The sequence below is a fragment of the Henckelia pumila genome, chromosome 3, assembly GCF_033568475.1.
Source record: "Henckelia pumila isolate YLH828 chromosome 3, ASM3356847v2, whole genome shotgun sequence".
Taxonomy (NCBI): Eukaryota; Viridiplantae; Streptophyta; class Magnoliopsida; order Lamiales; family Gesneriaceae; genus Henckelia; species Henckelia pumila.
This window is the reverse complement of record NC_133122.1, coordinates 156325073-156346554: the sequence shown is the minus strand read 5'-3', so window position 1 is coordinate 156346554 and position 21482 is coordinate 156325073. Positions and strand designations below refer to the sequence as shown.

Sequence of the window (21482 nt, the reverse complement as noted above, 5' to 3'; positions counted from 1 at the left end):
CTTTGTGCGAGTCACCGCCCTACGCTACTGTAGGATATCTCACTCGATTAGTCGAAGGGTCTGACTTGAGCAGACGGGATTCTATTTCAACCTGTCATGGACCTGGAGGATATATCCAGACTTGTGAAGGAGATTAAAATCTCAAACAAAGAGGACCAAAAAATCACGATCAAGGCAGAAGACTTAAAGCATGGGGAGGAGCGAGTAACAAAGTGTCTTGTGGATCATGTCATGATCTCGCCGAAATCTGTGAATCGGGAGATCTTTCGTATGCAAATACCACGAATACTACAGCTAAATAGGAAAGTGGAGATTGAGTTTGTGGGAGAGAATACTTTTGTCATGGAATCTCATCGCTGCAGGATAGGAGTAGGGTTCTGTCTGAAGGGCCTTGGAGTTTTTTCTAGGGTTTGATCGTGATCAAGGAGCCTAAATGGATGGACGAACCTCGCTATCTTAACTTCAACGATGTCTCGTTTTGAGTTCAGTGCCACAATATCCCTATAGCATTCTCGAGTAAAAACATCCTGGAAAAAATTGGTGCACACATTGGATTGGTCGAGGAAGTGGATCAGGGTGATACTGGATCCTACCTGGGAAGCTATTGTTCGTATTCGGGTAGGTATAGATATTCGAAAACCATTGAAAATGTTTGCATGCATTGGGGTTGAAGATAATTAGGAGGATGTTATTATCCTTCTTACTTACGAGCGGCTACCGGATTTTTGTTATCGATGCAGAGTCATTGGTCACTCCTTTTGAACTTGTGGCGAATCGTTAGAGGAGAATAATGAATTAAAGTTTGGTGTCTAGATGAGGGCTCAATCATCAAGGAACAAGGGAAGGAGTTGCCTATATCTCTCGAAAACTACGAACCCTAGCCACAATAAATCGGCTTTGGTAATTCGAGAGTTGACGAGGGGTGGCAAACAGGAAAAGGATGGGTAGACCAGCCAAGTAGATCGAGTGGATCGTGTAGTGATCCATATCCAGAATTAACGATTAAGTAATAATTAATTAATTAATCATGTTTAGATTAAGTAAAACATGATTAAAAGATTTCTAAATGGGTCTAAAGAGTTCTAAAATGGATCCAGAACTGTAGTGACCCTTACCCGGATCACCTACTAAACAGAACTTAGGCATGCAATTAACTTAATTAAACAGATATCAGAAATAAAACTGCGGAAACCATAAACGTTATACAATCCCAAGTAAAGAAATCTGTAATTTATCCAAATAATATACAACCAAATCGAATAGCTGTATCAACCCAAACAACAGTAATAAAACCTAGACGAAGCTCCAGTTGGTCAACCACTGACTAGCCCCTCCTGGATCCACCCTCCTCGTCCAATCGCAAACCTGCCCCATGGAAATAGGGTGTCCAGAAACACAGAGTACGAGACGTGAGCATAAAACGCTCAGTACGAGAGTATGAGTATACATGCATGCAAAGTGAACTCCCTATAAACTCGATGTCAAGGATCAGATAACAGAGACAGACCGGGCCCTGGTATGTAGCACGCTGTGCCGTCGCTTCAGGAGGTGGCTCCCATACCGAGATAACCATGGATACGCCGGACCCAAATCGATGGAAGTCCATCCACTAACAGGATAGGGTACAACCCTACTAACAGACATCTCGAAAGAGATACAGCAAGATGCAAATGAATGCAGCATAAATCAATGACATATAAACCATGCAGTCACATAATACATGCATACTCAGTCAGGATATCTCGAACAGTACTTCCGTACCTCAAAAACAGTGCAAGCTCTACCAACTCTAGGTCCACGCCTATAGTCTGCTCTACACTACCAAATGATACTACTATCATTAAAGAGCTCTAAAAGCCTTAACTAAGCTATTGCATACTCCTAAATATTTATAGAAAGCAAAAGCTATACCTTCGTCCGTCGTTAGCCCTTTGATGTCGATGCCTCCAGAACTTCGGCACAACTCCGCTACGACTATCGAACGCCTCGCCGACCGCTGGGTCAAGCCTAGGAAGGCTAGAACAACTCGAATAGACTAGAAAGGAGAGGGAAATACTCGGAATTGGCAATTGAAAATGAAGCATCAGCCCTCTATTTATAGACAATGATCGGCACTTCCGATCCTTGATCGGAACGTCCGATCCTGCCATCGAAGCTTCCGAAGATCCTGATCTGCCACGTGTCAAAATATCACTTGTTGATTCCAGATAGGGGTGATCGGAGCTTCCGATCCAACCACACGTCATGCCTGACGTAATATTATCGATGCCTCCGATCGCTCATCGGAGCTTCCGATCCTGTTCGGAGCTTCCGATCGTGCCTTCGGAGCTTCCGATCCGTCCGATACCCAATTTATTTAATTAGCATTAATCTTTTAATTACTCAATTATGGTACGGGCTACTACATTCTCCCCCACTTAAGATATTTCGTCCTCGAAATCAGATCTTAAGTACCGAATGCAATACAGAAATCAGAAACATTCTTTATTCAAATCAAACGTTTACAGAGTTTGCAACTGAATACAACTTAAAGAATGAAATCAAAACAACTCAGGATGGTCTTCACGCATCCTGTCCTCAAGCTCCCAAGTAGCTTCCTCAGTGCCTCGGCGCTGCCACTGAACTAAAACCAAAGGAATGACTTTGTTCCGTAAAACCTTATTCTTATAATCCAAGATACGAATAGGTTTCTCAACATAGGTCAAATCATTTCTTACCTGAACCTCAGACCGCTGCAGAATATGAGATTCATTCGCCACATACCATCGCAACAGAGATACGTGGAACACGTCGTGAATACTGGATAGATGCGGTGGCAAAGCTAGTCGATAAGCCAAATCGCCAATGCTCTCCAAGATCTCAAACGGACCGATAAACCTGGGAGACAACTTGCCCTTAAGGCCAAATCTGAGAATCTTGCGGAAAGGTGACACTCTCAGAAACACTTTCTCCCCGACATCGAACTGCAAAGGTCTACTCTTGATTAGCATAGCTGGCCTGACGATCCTGTGCAGTCTTAATCCGTTTCTTGATCTGATCAACAATGTCTATCGCCTGCTGGATAAACTCCGGTCCCTCAGCCTGTCTCTCCCCCACTTCTTCCCAGAAGAGTGGAGTACGACAACGTCGCCCGTACAACGCCTCAAAAGGTGCCATCCCAATACTAGTATGATAGCTATTGTTGTACGCGAACTCGATCAACGACAAATGATCCTGCCAGACTGAACCAAAATCCATGACGCACGCTCTAAGCATATCCTCTAAAGTACGGATAGTGCGTTCTGACTGACCATCAGTCTCCGGATGATAGGCAGTACTCAAACTGAGAGTAGTACCCATCGCACGCTGAACACTCCCACAAAATCTAGAAGTGAACCTGGGGTCCCGATCGCTGACAATGCTCACAGGCACTCCATGAAGTCGAACGATCTCCTGAATGTACATCCGTGCCATGCGATCCACAGAGTACTCTCGGCTATAGGCAATGAAATGCGCTGACTTGGTGAGTCGGTCCACTACAACCCAGATAGCATCACAGTTCCTCGGGGATACCGGCAAATGGGTCACAAAGTCCATTGTGATAAACTCCCATTTCCATTCAGGAATAAGCAGACTGTGAAGCAATCCTCTAGGTCGTCGGTGCTCTGCCTTGACCTGTTGACACACCAAACATCTCAAAACAAACTGATAAACACTGCATTTCATCCCCTTCCACCAGAAACTAGTACGTAAATCCTTGTACATCTTGTTGCTCCCAGGATGAATACTCAACTTAGTGCGATGTGCCTGAGACAAAATCTCCTCTCGCAACTCTTCATCCTGCAGAATCACAAGCCTACCAGACAAACACAGAAAGTCATCCGACTGATAATGAAATCCAGACGAGCTACCCTCGTTAGCTAGACGAGCTAAATGCTGGGTCTTTGAATCAGACATCTGAGCATCTCGGATCCGCGAATACAAAGCTGGCTCAGATAATATCGCAAACATCTGGATGCTCTGCATACTTTTCTTATTCTTGAAGGTATAAACCGAAGTACAACAGTCACTGATCGCACTAGACATTGAACAAGTCTGAAGTGCGGATAGTCGCACCTTGCGACTCAAAGCATCAGCGGTGAGATTAGCAGCTCCCGGATGATACTTTATCTCGCAATCATAGTCCTTAAGCAAGTCCATCCAACGTCTCTGCCTCATGTTCAACTCCGCCTGAGTGAACAAATACTTGAGACTCTTATGGTCGGTGAATATCTCAAATTTCTCGCCATACAGATAATGACGCCAGATCTTCAAAGCGAACACAATGGCTGCCAATTCCAAATCATGGACTGGATAGTTGTCCTCGTGAACTTCAGCTGTCTAGAAGCGTATGCGATCATATGCCCATTCTGAGTCAGGACACAACCTAACCCCTGAAGAGAAGCATCCGTGTAAACCACATACCCTCCAGATCCTGACGGTAATGCCAACACCGGCGCAGAAGTCAACCATCGTCGAAGCTCACAGAAATTATCCTCACACTCGGAGGACCACTCGAAATCCACACCCTTGCGGGTAAGCTGCGTCAACGGTCGAGCTAACTGAGAGAAGTTCAGAATGAAGCGACGATAATACCTTGCTAGACCCAGAAAACTACGGATCTCAGCAACTGTCATCGGGCGCGACCAATTAAGTACCGCTTCAATCTTGCTTGGATCAACAGAAATCCCCTTCCTGGATATGATATGGCCAAGAAAGACCACTCTACCCATCCAAAACTCACACTTGCTCAGCTTGGCGTACAACTGCTCATCTCGAAGAGTCTGTAGTACCAACCGCAAGTGAGAAACATGCTCTTCCGTATTATGCGAATACACCAAGATGTCGTCAATGAATACCACGACAAACTTGTCCAAATACTTCCTGAAGACACGGTTCATCAGATCCATGAATATAGCCGGCGCATTAGTCAAACCAAATTACATCACTAGGAACTCGTAATGCCCATAGCGAGTACGGAATGCAGTTTTGGATACGTCCTGATCACGGACTCTCAACTGATGATACCCAGATCTCAAGTCAATCTTGGAGTAAACTGACATGCCCTGCAGCTGATCAAACAAGTCATCAATACGAGGCAACGGCTACTTGTTCTTCACAGTGACTCGATTCAGCTGCCGATAGTCAATGCACAACCGCATCGACCCATCCTTCTTCTTTACAAAGAGAACAGGAGCTCCCAAAGGAGATACACTAGGACGAATGTACCACTTGTCCAAAAGATCCTGTAGCTGATTCTTCAACTCACGCATCTCTGACGGAGCCAGACGATACGGTGCTCTAGAAATAGGCGAAGTACCCGACATCAACTCTATGCCAAACTCGACTTCCCTAACAGGAGGAAAACCCGGAATCTCATCAGGAAATACATCTGGAAATTCATCCACAACAGGAATGCTCTCTATCCCAATGATCTCAGCGGACAAATCAACTGCATAGATAAGGTAGCCTTCCCCGCCAGACTCTAGAGCTCGACATGCTCTCAAAGCTGATACCAAAGGCATCGGAGGTCGCGCTCCCTCACCATAGAAAAACCAGCTCTCACTCCCCTCCGGATGAAAGCGTACTAATCTCTGATAGCAGTCCACTGAAGCTCGATAGGTAGTCAACATATCTATTCCCATAATGCAATCAAAGTCGTCCATCGCCAGGACCATGAGATTCGCAATCAAAATGTTACCCTCAAACTCTAAAGGGCAACCCATTACTAGACGCTTAGCCAAAGCAGATTGGCCCGTCGGAGTAGAAACAGACATCACTACATCTAGTGCAATGCATGGTAACTTATGCCTCTTAACAAAATGTGCAGAAATGAAGGAATGAGATGCACCAGTGTCAATAAGTACAAGAGCAGGTATACCATAAAGCAGAAATGTACCTGCGATGACTTTCTCATTCTCCTCCACTGCCTGATCATGTCTCAGGGCAAACACCTGGCCAGAAGCTCGTGGCCTCAAATGAGAACTCCCAGCAGGCTGTCCCTGCGACCTCTGCTGTACGGTGGCCTGAGAACCAGATCCAGAACCGCCTCCCCCAGATAGTGGACAATCTCTCCGGATATGACCAGTTTCTCCACAACGGAAACAAGCTCCAGAAGCTCTACGGCACTTGTCGGATGGATGGTTCTTCCCACAGTGATCACACTTGTCCTTCTTATCGTAACGGACAACACCAGCAGAGCCAGAGGAAGAAGAAGTAGATCCAGACTTCTTGAAAGTTTGGGCACGGGGACCCAAAGAACTAGCAGGCCTCGACTGAGGGAAAGACCTGTTCCGCCGAATGCTATCCTCCGCCTGGTGACAACGGCTCACCAAACCCTCGTAGGACATGTCGTCACCAACCGCCACACGGTCATGTATCTCAGGGTTAAGGCCCTGAAGGAACAGATTATACTTCATCTCTGAGCTATCAGCAATCTCGGGGCAATAGGATAGCAGATCAAAGAACCTCTGCTGATACTCATCAATAGACATGGCTCCCTGTCACAGACTCAGTAGCTCGCTTGCCTTCGACTGTCGGAGTGCAGGAGGAAAATACCGCTTTTGGAAAGCTGTGCGGAACTCGACCCAGGTGGCCACTCCTCTGGTCAAGGGTCTCCATCTTCTGCTCCTCGGTGCAGTGGAAAGTCTGAAAAGTCGTCTCCATGCGGTCTAACCAATTCTCCGCATCCTCCGGAGACTCACCTCCAACTAAGGGCTTAGGACCCATAGCTAAGAATTGACGCACAGTGAAATGCTCGTCCTCATGATGATGATGATGCCGTTCTTGACGAGGCTCCCGGTCGGCATCACCCCAACGCCCACCAATACTGCCATGAGAACTCTGGTCATCACGATTTTCCATCTACAAAAATACCTCATGATGAGACTAAATCCCAAGAATTTTTTTGCATGCTCTGATACCATAAATGTAGTGACCCTTACCCGGATCACCTACTAAACAGAACTTAGGCATGCAATTAACTTAATTAAACAGATATCAGAAATAAAACTGCGGAAACCATAAACGTTATACAATCCCAAGTAAAGGAATCTGTAATTTATCCAAATAATATACAACCAAATCGAATAGCTGTATCAACCTAAACAACAGTAATAAAACCTAGACGAAGCTCCAGCTGGTCAACCACTTACTAGCCCCTCCTGGATCCACCCTCCTCATCCAATCGCAAACCTGCCCCATGGAAATAGGGTGTCCAGAAACACAGAGTACGAGACGTGAGCATAAAACGCTCAGTACGAGAGTATGAGTATACATGCATGCAAAGTAAACTCCCTAAAAACTCGAGGTCAAGGATCAGATAACAGAGACAGACCGGGCCCTGGTATGTAGCACGCTGTGCCGTCGCTTCAGGAGGTGGCTCCCATACCGAGATAACCGTGGATACGCCGGACCCAAATCGATGGAAGTCCATCCACTAACAGGATAGGGTACAACCTTACTAACAGACATCTCGAAAGAGATACAGCAAGATGCAAATGAATGCAGCATAAATCAATGACATATAAACCATGCAGTCACATAATACATGCATACTCAGTCAGGATATCTCGAACAGTACTTCCGTACCTCAAAAACAGTGCAAGCTCTACCAACTCTAGGTCCACGCCTATAGTCTGCTCTACACTACCAAATGATACTACTATCATTAAAGCACTCTAAAAGCCTTAACTAAGCTATTGCATACTCTTAAATATTTATAGGAAGCAAAAGCTATACCTTCGTCCGTCGTTAGTCTTTTGATGTCGATGCCTCCAGAACTTGGGCACAACTCCGCTACGACTACCGAACGCCTCGCCGACCGCCGGGTCAAGCCTAGGAAGGCTAGAACAACTCGAATAGACTAGAAAGGAGAGGGAAATACTCAGAATTGGCAATTGGAAATGAAGCCTCGGCCCTCTATTTATAGACAACGATCGGCACTTCCGATCCTTGATCGGAACGTCCGAACCTCGATCGGAACGTCCGATCCTGCCATCGGAGCTTTCGAAGATCCTGATCTGCCACGTGTCAAAATATCACTTGTTGACTCCGGATAGGGGTGATCGGAGCTTCCGATCCTGATCGGAGCTTCCGATCCAACCACACGTCATGCCTGACGTAATATTATCGGTGCCTTTGATCGCTCATCGGAGCTTCCGATCGTGCCTTCGGAGCTTCCGATCCGTCCGATACCCAATTTATTTAATTAGCATTAATCCTTTAATTACTCAATTAGGGTACGGGCTACTACAAGAATGCTCGTAAATGATCGAAGGATTTTAGTGCTTGGGTAAGATCGGACACTCCGATCAGGGATCAGACAGTCCGAACCCACATGGACAGGTGTCCAGGATGATTTTAGCAAGGATGAAGTAGGAAGTGAAGTCAGGGATGTGCCATCGGACGCTCTGATGTGTAGTTCGGACGCTCCGAAAAGTGTTTTGAATATGTGTATGGTTGCATGTGATCGGATTGACACATGGCGGAGGAGATGGGAGATTAGACGGTTCAAACTGGGATCAGACGGTTCGAACCCATGTCTATAAATATAGGTCGAGGAGCTCATTTTCCCGCGCTCAAAATTTCCTCTCCTCTCCCATGTTAGCTAATTTTGGGCTTTTGGGTACTCTTTATTAAACAGTAAGGAGTAGGTAGTAGTTTTATATCCCTAGCTAGTCTCCGGAGTAGTAGCAGAGCTATAGCGATGTTGTTCCCAAGTTGTGGGGCAGTCGCCATCAGCAGGCTGATGATGGACGCAGGTATGGTCCGAGTTCCATAAAATTATTAGGGAGTATCTATTAGTTTAGTTAAGGCTTTTAGAGCACGTTTAGTGATGCATGGGTATTTTGCATTGTAGACTTGTAGTTCGGGTTGGTAGTCTTGGAACCTAGATAGATGCTTCTAGGACTACCTTAGTAAGATACATAAGTTCTGACTGAGATTGACAGCTGGTATGCATGCTTATATATTGCATTTATGTGCCATGATTGCATGTTATTGCATGGATTTATTATGCGACATTTGCATATCATATTGTGCATGTACATCTTTTGAGATGAGCTAGTAGGGTCGCTCAGCCCTGTTTGGACGTTTGATGTCGAGGGCCCCGCATACCGATGGGTCTAGCCGGCATTGACATCGAGGTATCCCATGTAGCGACCCTACCCGGATCCACTAATAATCATAGATTTAGAGCATAATTAAGCATGCAATTAACTCTAATCAGAATACACTGCGGAAAGCTTAAATAAATGTTAGCCGAAAGAATACAATCGGTTAAATATATTTGATATACAACCCAATCGAATAAATATTAAAAACAATAGAGCCTACAGCTAACCCTGTTGTCCTCTCCGGTCACCGACTTCCAAGTCGCTGGGTGTACCACCTGCACCTGCCCTTGGAATGGGGTGTCCAGACATACAAAAAACACTAGCGTGCGTGAATACGCTCAGTACGAAAGCAATGATATATAAAACATATGCAACAAGTAAATGGATTTAAAACCCTGGTAAAATAGTCTGCTCAGGGGCGCCAATGAATATACAGTACCGTGTCAGATAGCTAGTCCGCGGTGTACTCGTATATTCCCCTATCACTGTAGAGTCTACCCCACCGTCGCGACGTATCCCAGTGGTAGACAAAACATGGGGCTGAGCCTCCCCTCACCTGACCCGAATCCATAGGGAGATCACCCTCATATGGAAACTTTCACGACTCACCTCTCACGAGATGTAGTCCTATATATAAAACATGCATGTGCTAAAGCAGTAAAAAATGGTAAAACACAAAGCACATACCATGCAACATATATATCATATATCATGTTGTCTATCTCGGTCAGTACTTCCGTACCTCACTAAAGGCAGTCCTAGAAGTCCCACTCTAGGTTCCAAGCCTATCATGAGCTCTACAATGCAAAATATTCATTGATCATTATTTAAGCTCTAAAGCCTTAACTAAGTTGTAGCATACTCTTAAATATATTTAGGAAGCCAAAACTATACCTTCGTCCGTCGTTAGCCCACTGATGGCGATAGTCCCAAAACTTGGACACAGCTCCGCTACTATCCCCGTAGCGCCCAGCCACTTTCGCCCCTTCAGTAGGATGCCTAGAAAAGCCCTAAAAAGCTAAAAAACTAACTAAAAAAGGAGAGGAAAAAGGAAAGGTGCAATTGAGAAATGAGCAAGACACCCCCTTATATAGACGGCGATCGGAGCGTCCGATCACGCATTCGGAGCGTCCGATCCTGATCAGAGCGTCCGATCCCTATGTCCAAACTCCCTTAGCCAACCACGTACCTAGCTTCTATAGGATACCTACCGACAGCTGTTCGGAGCCTCCAATCTCCCTTCGGAGCGTTCGAACCCTGACGTCATGGATGACATAATATATATTTGGACAGTCAGCCATGTAATTGATCGGAGCCTCCGATCTGAGTTCGGAGCCTCCGAACTCAAGAGAGCTTCTGATCTTGGGATATTGGCTCCGATCCGTTCGGACCTTCCGAACTGTGTTCGGAGCTTCCGATCCCTCCGAGGACTCGAAACTCTTTTTGGCTATTTTTAGTGCTCTGAATCCATTTTTGAACTCCTTAAACCTGTTAAAAAATATTTTAATCATGTTTTACTTAATCTAAACATGATCACATGATTAATTATCACTTAATCATTAATTCTGGATACGGGTCACTACATCCTAGGTCCACGTCCAGTTAGGAGTGAGTGGAAGTACTCAGTGGTTTGATTTCCCGTTCGGTACTACTAATGTCTTAGGCGCCAGTCTGTGCAGTTTGGATACAACATATCCCAGATACGGATACCCGGACATTTCATCATGCATGCATCATATGTGTATGTTTATCCGTATTAGCGTATTAAGCTTTAACGCTCACGTCCAGTGTTTTTTGTTTTTTGGACATCCCATTCGACGGGACAGTTGCAGGTAGCTCTTCCAGGGATTTGGGAGCGGTGAACTGTGAACATAACATGACAGCAGGATTAGCTGTTAGGTTATATTTCATTAAGTCTCATTCGATTGGGTTGTATTTATTCAATTTATTTAACCGATTGGAATACTATAAAGACTATGCATATAATCTTTATAATCCAGTATTGAACTATAAAAATTGAAATAAAATTATTATAATCAAGAACAATAACGAATTTCAGATATCTATAATTGATTGAGATGAACCACAGACCCACTGAGATAAGTAAAACCTAAATATTAATAATCAACTCTGCATAATTCAAACGATGTACGAAATTTCAACATAAACATCACACAATAAACAAAAACCTCAAAGAATCACTGAATTGAAAAGTCTAAAAAAAGAAACAATCATTAAGATAAAATTGCATCTAAAAAGTTTCTTAATTTTTCAAGTAAAAAAAACATACCTTGAAGTTGTTGTTTCGATGTCGGTTCTACACAGAGATTTTTTAAAATCCGACCCTTCTTTACTTTAAACTCCTTTTGCTTTATTTTTTTGCACCAAACTTTGACGTAAATGTACAAATCGTTGATGGTTTAGCCGTTAATGTTGAAGTAGAAGAAAGCTAGGGAGACAGGAGATTGAAGGAGAGAGATTGTTATTAAAAATATATATATTGTTGGTTAATGAGTTTCTAGAATATTTGAAGAAAATTTCGTACTTTACCTCAATTAGGAAGTTCAAACAAATTACAATGTTTTGTCAAGTAGTTGGAGCACAAAAATCGAAAGTAAGGACTGACAGAAAACTTTAAATTTCTATTGGGGATTAATTGATAATACAATAATACAAACAAGAACTTCAAAAAAATAATAAAACAATGTTTTTCTCAAATATTATTTTATTTATTTTATATAAATAAAAATTTATACACTTTCAGCCTCGGGACGCTATTGATATGTATTCGTCATGTGTAGTTCTAAACCATTAGGAGAACTTGTTGACGTCGGGATCCCAGTTATCTTGCATTTAATCTCAGTCAAATTCGTTCTCTGCTGACAAAGCAATTCACGGTTGGTAGTTGAAGCTAATTCCTCAACTCCAACAGAGGTTCAGATTTACCGCCATTGTTGTGCCAGCACGAAGGCGAGTTTTCTGCACATTTCTTCATTTTCTTGGTGAAATGCATTTTGTTGATGTACACTATCTATCATCAAGCAGCAGGAACTATGGTGTGTTATCAGTATTTGATATTGTGAGGTAAAGGATATGGAAGTTTGGGAAGTGCAGTCAAAGTGTTTGAAAAAATGAGTGTATGAATGGTTCTTAATAATTTGACAAGATTTTGATAAATGCAAATGGATGATGTCATTTAAGAAGCATTCATGATCCATAAAAATCTTTCAGTCTCGGGTCTCTGTACAGAGTGAAAAGCAAGTATAAAATGCTGGCATATTGTATAGATTAGCAATGAGCCAACACTTTACGAAACGCTGATTCTGCGGGGACTGTGCATGTGCTTACCTAACGGGGGAAGGTTTCCTTCAAATTTTACGTGTAAAATTTAAAATATTGTAAGATCTATGTTCTTCGAATAGATTTGTGGGTTCACCTGGGAATTAAGGTCTCTTATTGTGGTGTGGCATCACCAGATTTTCTTCTCTCCAATATCCTGTTTTGGTAATAAAGTTGGCTTCTTGTCGGTTCTACACTTCTACTATGTTAATGGGGCTATTTCTGGACGTTCCTCGTTGATGCCTTCTTAACAAGACTCTTTCTAAAACAGGTTGGATATTTCAGCAGCATGAGTATAAGATGGCCGAGGATTTTGAACCCTACCCAGCTCGCACAGATACTTCGGGGCCAGAAAAACCCAATAAAGGCTTTGGAAATTTTCAATGAAGCTAAATGCAGATATCCAAGTTACCGCCACAATGGTCCTGTCTATGCGGCGATGATCAGAATCCTAGGAAGTGCTGGAAAATTGTCAGAGATGAAAGAAGTTATCCATCAAATGAAAGATGACTCTTGCCGGTGTCAAGATTCACTTTTTGCGAGCGTAATCAAAACTTATTCGAAAGCTGGTTTGTTCGATGAAGCAATCTCTCTATTCAATAGTCTTCGGGAATTCAATTGTGTAAACTTTACGGAATCTTTCAATACTCTGTTAGAAATAATGTTGAAAGAATCCAAGCTAGAAGCTTCTTATCATGTTTTCTTAGAGAATTTCAAAAGCTGGGAAATCAAGAATCGGACCCGTTCCTTGAACTTATTGATTGCTGCTCTTTGTGAGATAAAACACTCGGACCTTGCTTTACAGATTTTGCAAGAAATGCGTTACCAAGTATGCTCTCCGAATAGGGAAACCTATAGGATTTTAATGAGGGGTTTGTGTGAAGAAGGAAGAGTTACTGAAGGTACTCATTTGTTGTACTCGATGTTTTGGATGATTTCCCAGAAGGGCTGTGGTGCTGATGTCACTATTTATAGAACGCTATTGGATACTTTGTGTGACAAGGGAGAAGTTCAAGAGGCTGTCAAAATTCTTGATAAAATCTTGAGGAAAGGTCTCAAGTCTCCAAAAAAACATCGCAATCTTGATTTTAGTAGTATTCATAATGAAGATGAACTTGGTGTTCGACGGGTAAAATGTTTGATAAATGAGGCTTTGATCAAAGGTGGAGTTCCTAGTACAGATAGTTATAACGCAATGGCAGTCGATCTTTATGTGGAAGGAAGGATTGCCGAAGGAGACAACGTGCTCCAAGAAATGTATCTAAAGGGCTTTAGGCCATCTTTGCAAATATTTGAAGCTAAAGTAGCAGCTTTATTTACAGCAGGTAGAATCGATGAAGCAATAGAAGTAGTTGAAATGGAAATGACAGAGAAGAATTGTGTTCCAACTGCTAGGTTGCATAATATTGTGATAAAGGGATTGTGCAACGCGAGTGAATCTTTGTGGGCAGTAAGGTATTTCGAGAAAGCGTCTGGGAAACTTGGTTGCGTTCCTAATAAAGAAATGTACGTTAATCTTGTTAACGGACTATGCGGGGATTGCAAATACATGGAAGCAAGTCAGATGTTGGAAAAGATGCTTATTAACTCGTTCTGGCCTGGAGATGAAGTATACAATGAACTTATTCCGGGTCTTTGCTTGATAAGAAAGCCGTACATTGCTATTATGTGGTTAGAGGAGATGCTTAGCCAAGCTAAAATCCCGGATATAGCTGTGTGGTGTTCGTTGGTATCTTCTGTATGTTACGAGAGCATTCAGGCTCAGGTTTTGTCTGCGATTCTAGAGGAGTAAGGAATTTTTTCTTTAACGGGGAGATATGTAAATATGCCATGTGAAAGTGATTCTTAACAAGTCAAAGGTAATGTTTGTAAATACCTTATTCAAAAAGTGATTATAACTTTTTTTTACAAAATTTTAAAAATAATCACTTTTTTAAATTTGAAAAATAGTCATTTTTTTAAACAAAAAAGCAAAGATCACTTATTTATGACCAATTATTTATAGAGTTATTTGCACCAAACATCCCTGTGAAATATTGAAAATGCACACTTCTCTCCTGTGAAATTTTAATAGGCATCTTCAACCCTGACATTTTATAAAATTAACACACTCACCCCTTCAGATGAGTGATTGTTGCGCACGTGCCCCTCACGCAACTGGGCAAACATTTTGATATTTTTTTTTGCACCAAATACCCCTGTGAAATATTAAAAATGCATATTTGACCCCCTGAGAGTATAATTTTTAAATCTATTCAACCCATAATAAACAATTTTTATTAAAATCCAATTATAAATATTTAACAAACATTTTTTGTTTTATTAATTTTTAATTTTTATTTTAAATGTATTATCATTAATTAATTGTTTTTTAAAAAATATTATTAATTTATCCTGCTATCATTATTTTATTAAACTCACTTCGTATTTCCAACTTCTCCATTAAAAATGCATTCATAAACAAGGATTTAAATAATTTCAAATACCCAAATATTGAACTAAACTGATAAGTTCAAACATATTATTTTTTCGATTTAGGATTATATATTATTAAACCAAAATTTAAATTTTTCGAGAAGATGCATTGCACAATTTGTAATAAATAATAAAAAATAACATGGTTATATAATTCTAAATCGAAAAAGTAATATTCATGAACTTATCATTTTGGTTCAATATTTTGGTACTTTTAGATATTTAAATCCTTATTTATGAATCATGTTTAATGGAGAAGTTGAAAACACGAAATGATTTGATAAAATAACGCATCCTCAGGGGGGCCGCTCGGACGAAGAACCTAACGAGATAAAGTACTAATATTTTTTAAAAAACAAATTAATTAAGAATTATAAATTTAAAATAAAAATAAAAAATTAATAAAACTAAAAATGATTGAAAAATATTTTATAATTGGATCTTAATAAATATTGTGTATTATTATTTAATGAAAATTATGTAATGCATTTTAAAAAATTTAGATTTTGTTTAAAAAATATATAGTTCTAAATTGAAAAGTAATATGCATGAACTTATTATTTTGGTTTAATATTTTGGTACTTTTAGGTATTTAAATACCGTTTATGAATGCATGTTTAATGGAGAAGTTGGAAACAAGAAGTGAGTTTTAATAAAATAATGATAGCAAGATAAAATAATAATATTCTTTAGAAAATAATTAATTAATCATAATAAATTTAAATTTAAAATAAAAATTAATAAAACGAAAAGTGTTTGCTAAATATTTTATAATTAGATTTTAATAAAAATTGTGTATTATGAGTTGAATATATTTAAAAATTATACTCTCGGGGGGTCAAATATGCATTTTTAATATTTCACAAGGGTATTTGGTACAAAAAAATATCAAAATGTTTGACCAGTCGCATGAGGTGTGCGTGCGCAACAATCACTCATCTGAAGGGGTGAGTGTGCTAATTTTATAAAAGGTCAGGGTTGAAGATGCATATTAAAATTTCACAGGGGAGAAGTGTGTATTTTCAATATTTCACAGGGGTATTTGGTGCAAATAACTCATTATTTATATAATTGAATTAAAGACGAAACTAATAATGAAATATACAATGACATGTGTTATATATATATTGTAAATAATGTCACATATATATTTCAATATGCATCCATTTTCCTATCTAATTTAAGAAAAAGTATTGACTCCGGAGTATTATATATATATATATATATATATATATATATAGAAATGATATGGTGAGCAACTATCGTGAGCACTCATGTGAGCACCTGCTGACGTGTCACATATATATACGTAACTTGAAATATGAATATATCATAAGCCAAAAAATCAAATACCTTGTAAAATATTTAACACCTTGGGTGCAAAATGATATATAGACGTGATTATAAAGAATTGAAAATAGATATTCTAAAACATTGACTCAATATTAAATGACCAAAAACAATGAGAAATCAAAGCTTATGATATAAGTGTAATAATTAATATTTAAATATAATAATATATGAAATTAGTGTTTGTAATTAACAAATAACATAATAACTAAAATTTCTATGTTGTTAATTTTTTGTCATATATTTTATTACTTTATCTTTTATTTGAATTTTTCAAAGTTTTATTTTATATATAATAATAATAACAATAATTTTAATTATTTATTGTATTATAATATGATTAATTTTACATAGAAATATAACAATTAAAATAAAATTTCATAAAATAAGTAAAAAAAATTATAATAATAACTTAAAGTATTGTGATTTTAAACTTATTATATATTAGGAATAAATAAGTAATAATAAAATCATCTATTTGTTTGAGATGTATTATTTTTTTAATAGTAGTTAAAAATCTTATGTTTGTATCTTAAATTTATTTTATAGATGTAAATTAGGTTTTAAGCTTTACTTTTCAATAATTATCTTCGTATTGTTTATACTATTAAATTTAATGTTTTATATTGATTTTTATTATATACCAATTTATTTCAATATTTTCGGCACTTAATATCATGCATGCCAATTTATGCCCCTACAAAAAAATTTCATTTTAAACTATAATTTATTTTTAAATTTAAATAACTTAACATAATTTTAATAGTAGTTAATTTCAGTGCAATACATTAATTATTATGTCATTACATTCAAATGCATCAATCTATTTCTTATTTTGATCATATTACTTACAAGTAGTATATGTAGATATATTAGGAAGAAATATATATAAAAAAATATTATCTTCAACAAAAATTTTCGGTACAGTTCAACCTATCTTATGAGTTTAACCTTAATAATAAATATAATGTCTCATGATTTGCTACGTCAACAATATATCTTAATTACGCCTATGTATAGAGATATGAACCATTTGATGCATGATTTGTGTATTACCCTTAGACTGCGTTTAATTGCTATGACAAATATAAGATTATATTAATAATCTCATCAATCACATGTTTACTTGTTTTTTTAAGGCCCGTGTTAACTTATAAAACTCATCCATATTTACTTAATTTAAACTTTAAACATTGATGATTTATCACAAATAAATGATGTGATAAATAATTATTTTTAACAAATTATGTTTCCAATTAAAAAAAATACATTAATATCCTTTACTTCCCAAAAAATATTATATGAAAACCCCATTTAAAAAAATTATAAAACATGAATATAAATTTCAAATACTTTAAGATATATGAATATATTTCATTTGATTTTAATATATGAAAAATTCATTTAAAATTATAAAATATGAATAAAAATTCTAATAATTTAAGATATGATTAATACATTTAATTGGATTTTATATGGAAAACATTTTTTAACTCAATTTATTAATTTTTGTTTAAAAAAATAATTAATATGTATACTCAATATTTTGGTCAATTAAAATAATTTACATGTAGATTAATAATACTTTATATTCTTCAATAAAAATCATAATCTCAATTTTATAAATACAAAATAAAAATAAGATTATATATTATAAGCAAAAAGAAAAATTGTAACTCGTCACTTAATCATAATATCAATAATAAAATTGAACCATTAAAGTAAACATGTGATTACTTATCCATCATTATTTAACATCTTATAAAATTAGTTTAATAATCTTAGTATTATTTATCTATATATAATATAATTCGTGTATAATCTCATTACTCAAAATTTTCTCTGTTATTTAGTTTATTATATTTTAAAATATAATATTTTATATTAATTAATAGTTATATAATCTGATTATCTTAAATAAAAATTTTCTTAATCATTATTATATATAAATAATAGTTTCACTATGTATTATTAATTATTATTTTTAATTATTGTTTTAATATTCGTTCTAAACTTATCATATATATTTAATTAAAATTTTATTTCTTTTCTTTTAACAACTAAAAATTAAACATAACAATTATAATAAACATAATTTTATAATAAATTTTTAATTATAAACATTTCATCAATAGACAATATGATTATTCTATTTCTTTTATTCATTTTATAAAAAGATTTGATTTTTGACATATGACTCAACCCTATCACTATGTTAAAAAAAATACATGTAAACATAAAAAATGAGGAAATATTTTAAAAAAATATTTTTTATACAAAAATATAAAATATAATAAATTAATCTCCTTGTCATAATAATTTACATATTCAAAGTATTATTTGTAAATAAGTAACCTTTTTACTAAGTATTATATAATGATAATTGACAGTTTTATTTTCAATCATTTGAATTTTTTAATACCGAGTAGATAAATTATTTTTATCTAACCATTTTATTTAACTCTATTAAAAGTAATGTTTGTTTATAATTTTCTATGTTTTTATTAATCTATTGATTTTTATATCAATTCATGTATACATATATAAATATATACATAGATATAAATATATGCATAACATTTCATTTATTAAAGTGATAATCTAAATACATGATATTTTATTTTTATATTAGAATATATCTTTCGTAAAGAAATATTAATAATTATTGGTTTATAAGCTACACAATAATAAATTAATAGATGACCAATGTTTTTCTTTGAAATAATGTAACCATTTTTAAAACAACCAAACTAATACCAAAATCATGAAAAAAAATAATATACATATAGAATTGAAATAAATCATCATAATAAATAATTGAAATGAAAAAAATCATATAATAACATATAAAATTTATGTATGATAATTTTTTTATACAATTTGACACAATCAATAGTAAAATGGAAGTTATAGAATTAAATAACTTCTATTAAGATTGAAGTTAAATGTGAGAAATTATTACACCCAATAAATTGTCTTGTGTATTTTCTCATCTATGTCCCTATCTTTTTTGTAATTTTATTTATATAACCCTCATTAACATCTCATTCATATAGAACAAAAATGTAAACATGTATATACACAATGCAAAAATTTTGCTCCTACATTCATACTTTTTTTGTAAGTATAGATTTATTGTAAGTATAGATAGATTTGCAAATAGTATCATATTTTGGTACATAAGATACAAAATCTATGTAGTGCCTTCAAGTAGTACATTTCGATGATCCAAAAAAATAAAAAAATAGTAGTACATTTCCAAAGGCTATTATCGTCGCTGAGAATTCTTACATGTGCAAAAGCTGAAATTCTTGTTAGGCTTGGACACAGTTGATCAAGACATTGATTAAGGTCCAAATCAAACTATTATTGCTATACGTACTTTAATAAATACAGTATAGATTTGCTTGCCCTTTCATCATAATAGGATATACTGTACTAATTTATTATGGGAAGGTAATTCAAATTCCTTGAATTAATTCCTTTTTCGCAATTAACCAATAACTATAGGAAAATGTAGATGAAAAACTTCACGAAATGAAGATCATTCCAATAAACAAAACAATACAAAATGGATTCCGAAAAATAATAAAAAAAATCAGTGAAAAATAAAATATCCTAGCCTCCACTCTGCTCCAACATTGTACCAATAAAGAGCAGGAGATGTGAGATCATAAGTAACACAGACAAAACAACAAGAAACGTCCCAAGTTTCAACCATTTACCCTCCAACGTTCGTAGAAACCCCTCCTTGCAATGATGGCAATCGTAGCATAAAACTGTATCATCGTTCCTCCAAAAATCGCAATCTTCGTCGTAGCCCATATCCATGTCCGAGCCCCTGCCGCCTGTGTACATTTCTTTGTTGGTTTTGTTCCAACAAGTCGCGCTCACGTATTCCATTTCGCATATAGTTGGTGGTTTGCAGCAACCCGACTTCATAAAGAAAACCAAAATCAAGATTAAACGAGATCTGTTAATCTAACTCTACCCTAAAAGCTAGCTCGATTGGAGGATATAACACACCATCAATCCAACACAGTCTAACACATAATATCACGATGAACTTGTGTACATAACGATGGATCTGAGCATTGATATCATGTTATGATCATCCACCCAAAAGGTAGTTCAAGGGAGATTATACAACTCTCAATTATTTAGTCCAGCGGAATGTGGAACATGCATCTAGCACATTCCATAATTAATTTCATGATTAATGTGCAAGAAATGGACTCATTACACACACGAAATTAAATAATACATCAAATCTAGAAACATATATATATATATATATAATACCTCAAGGGGAGACAATTTACTTGTGCTGAAATCATCAAACTTGAGGTTATATGATCTAGCTTCCAAATCCCTGCATATCCTTGTATCATACAAGCAAGACTTGATAGTAATCCAATTGCTGTTACTATTGACCTTGGTCTTGAGCCACCTAGGAGAAGCCGGGATTTGTCGAGTCTCCATCTTAAAACTTCCCCCAAAACTACTCCCAACAATGAACATCACCACCAGTGGAACCATCACCAAGATGAGCCCTGGGGCGGGGAACCGAGTCCTCGAGTATACAACACCATTGCTAAGGAAGAACGTTACGATCAAACCAATGGCTATCACAAGTTGCAATCTTGGCAAACTTTTCAAGATCCCTTCGCATTCGTATTGTTGCACGTAGATAAGCCATATCGCTTGGAAAAGGAATGGAAGCGAAAGAAGGAAAGTGACCAAGGCTATTGGGAGCACAAGATGCCTCACTTGAAGCGATTTTTTCACTGGCGGCTTGGATGTCGATTCCGGGTTTTGTTCCAGTACTTTTGGGTCATTGTTATTAATAATCTTTTCTTCTGTGACTGTGATTGCTAATGCATCTGGGGGATTATTATTTTCAGTGTTTTCTGCCATTGGTAGGAGAGATGAATTAGCATGCGTGAGAGCTGAGGGTGATTTAGCTAGAGAGAACTATTATATGTCTTGAACCCAATTATTCGTAACAACATCGCACCCGCCATTTTACCAAGTCAGTTTTGTTGGTTTTATATATTTCACATGTGCTGAGTATTTTGGACTGTTACATATATATACTTATTTGTCAAAAGTTATGACTTATTCTCCCACCCTACAATCCCTCAACAAACACTACCTTCAGTAAAGGCTATAACCTCGTTTGAC

General features: G+C 37.1%; 2 protein-coding genes across 2 annotated transcripts; one reads left to right on the top strand and one right to left on the bottom strand.

Annotated features, from left to right (window-relative positions):
• Positions 1-11958: 11958 nt before the first annotated feature.
• Positions 11959-14312, top strand: LOC140892426 (pentatricopeptide repeat-containing protein At1g05600). Its single transcript, XM_073301303.1, has 2 exons — positions 11959-12104; positions 12745-14312. Exon 2 carries the CDS (start codon positions 12763-12765, stop codon positions 14263-14265), a length of 1503 nt encoding a protein of 500 aa, XP_073157404.1. The 5' UTR covers positions 11959-12104; positions 12745-12762; the 3' UTR covers positions 14266-14312.
• Positions 14313-19916: 5604 nt separating this feature from the next.
• LOC140889797 (tetraspanin-15) lies at positions 19917-21215 on the bottom strand. Its single transcript, XM_073297526.1, has 2 exons — positions 20601-21215; positions 19917-20234 (listed from the first exon to the last, which is right to left on the bottom strand). The coding sequence occupies exons 1-2, from the start codon at positions 21213-21215 to the stop codon at positions 19917-19919; spliced, it is 933 nt and encodes a 310-aa protein (XP_073153627.1).
• Positions 21216-21482: the final 267 nt, after the last annotated feature.

Bases quoted from the DNA above. Each gene is read 5' to 3' on its own strand.
- LOC140889797 (XM_073297526.1), bottom strand. From the start codon at position 21,215: ATGGCAGAAAACACTGAAAATAATAATCCCCCAGATGCATTAGCAATC. The intron at 20,235-20,600 runs GTATTATATATA...TTCTTTATGAAG, and splicing joins GTAAATTGTCTCCCCTTGAG to TCGGGTTGCTGCAAACCACC.
- LOC140892426 (XM_073301303.1), top strand. From the start codon at position 12,763: ATGAGTATAAGATGGCCGAGGATTTTGAACCCTACCCAGCTCGCACAG.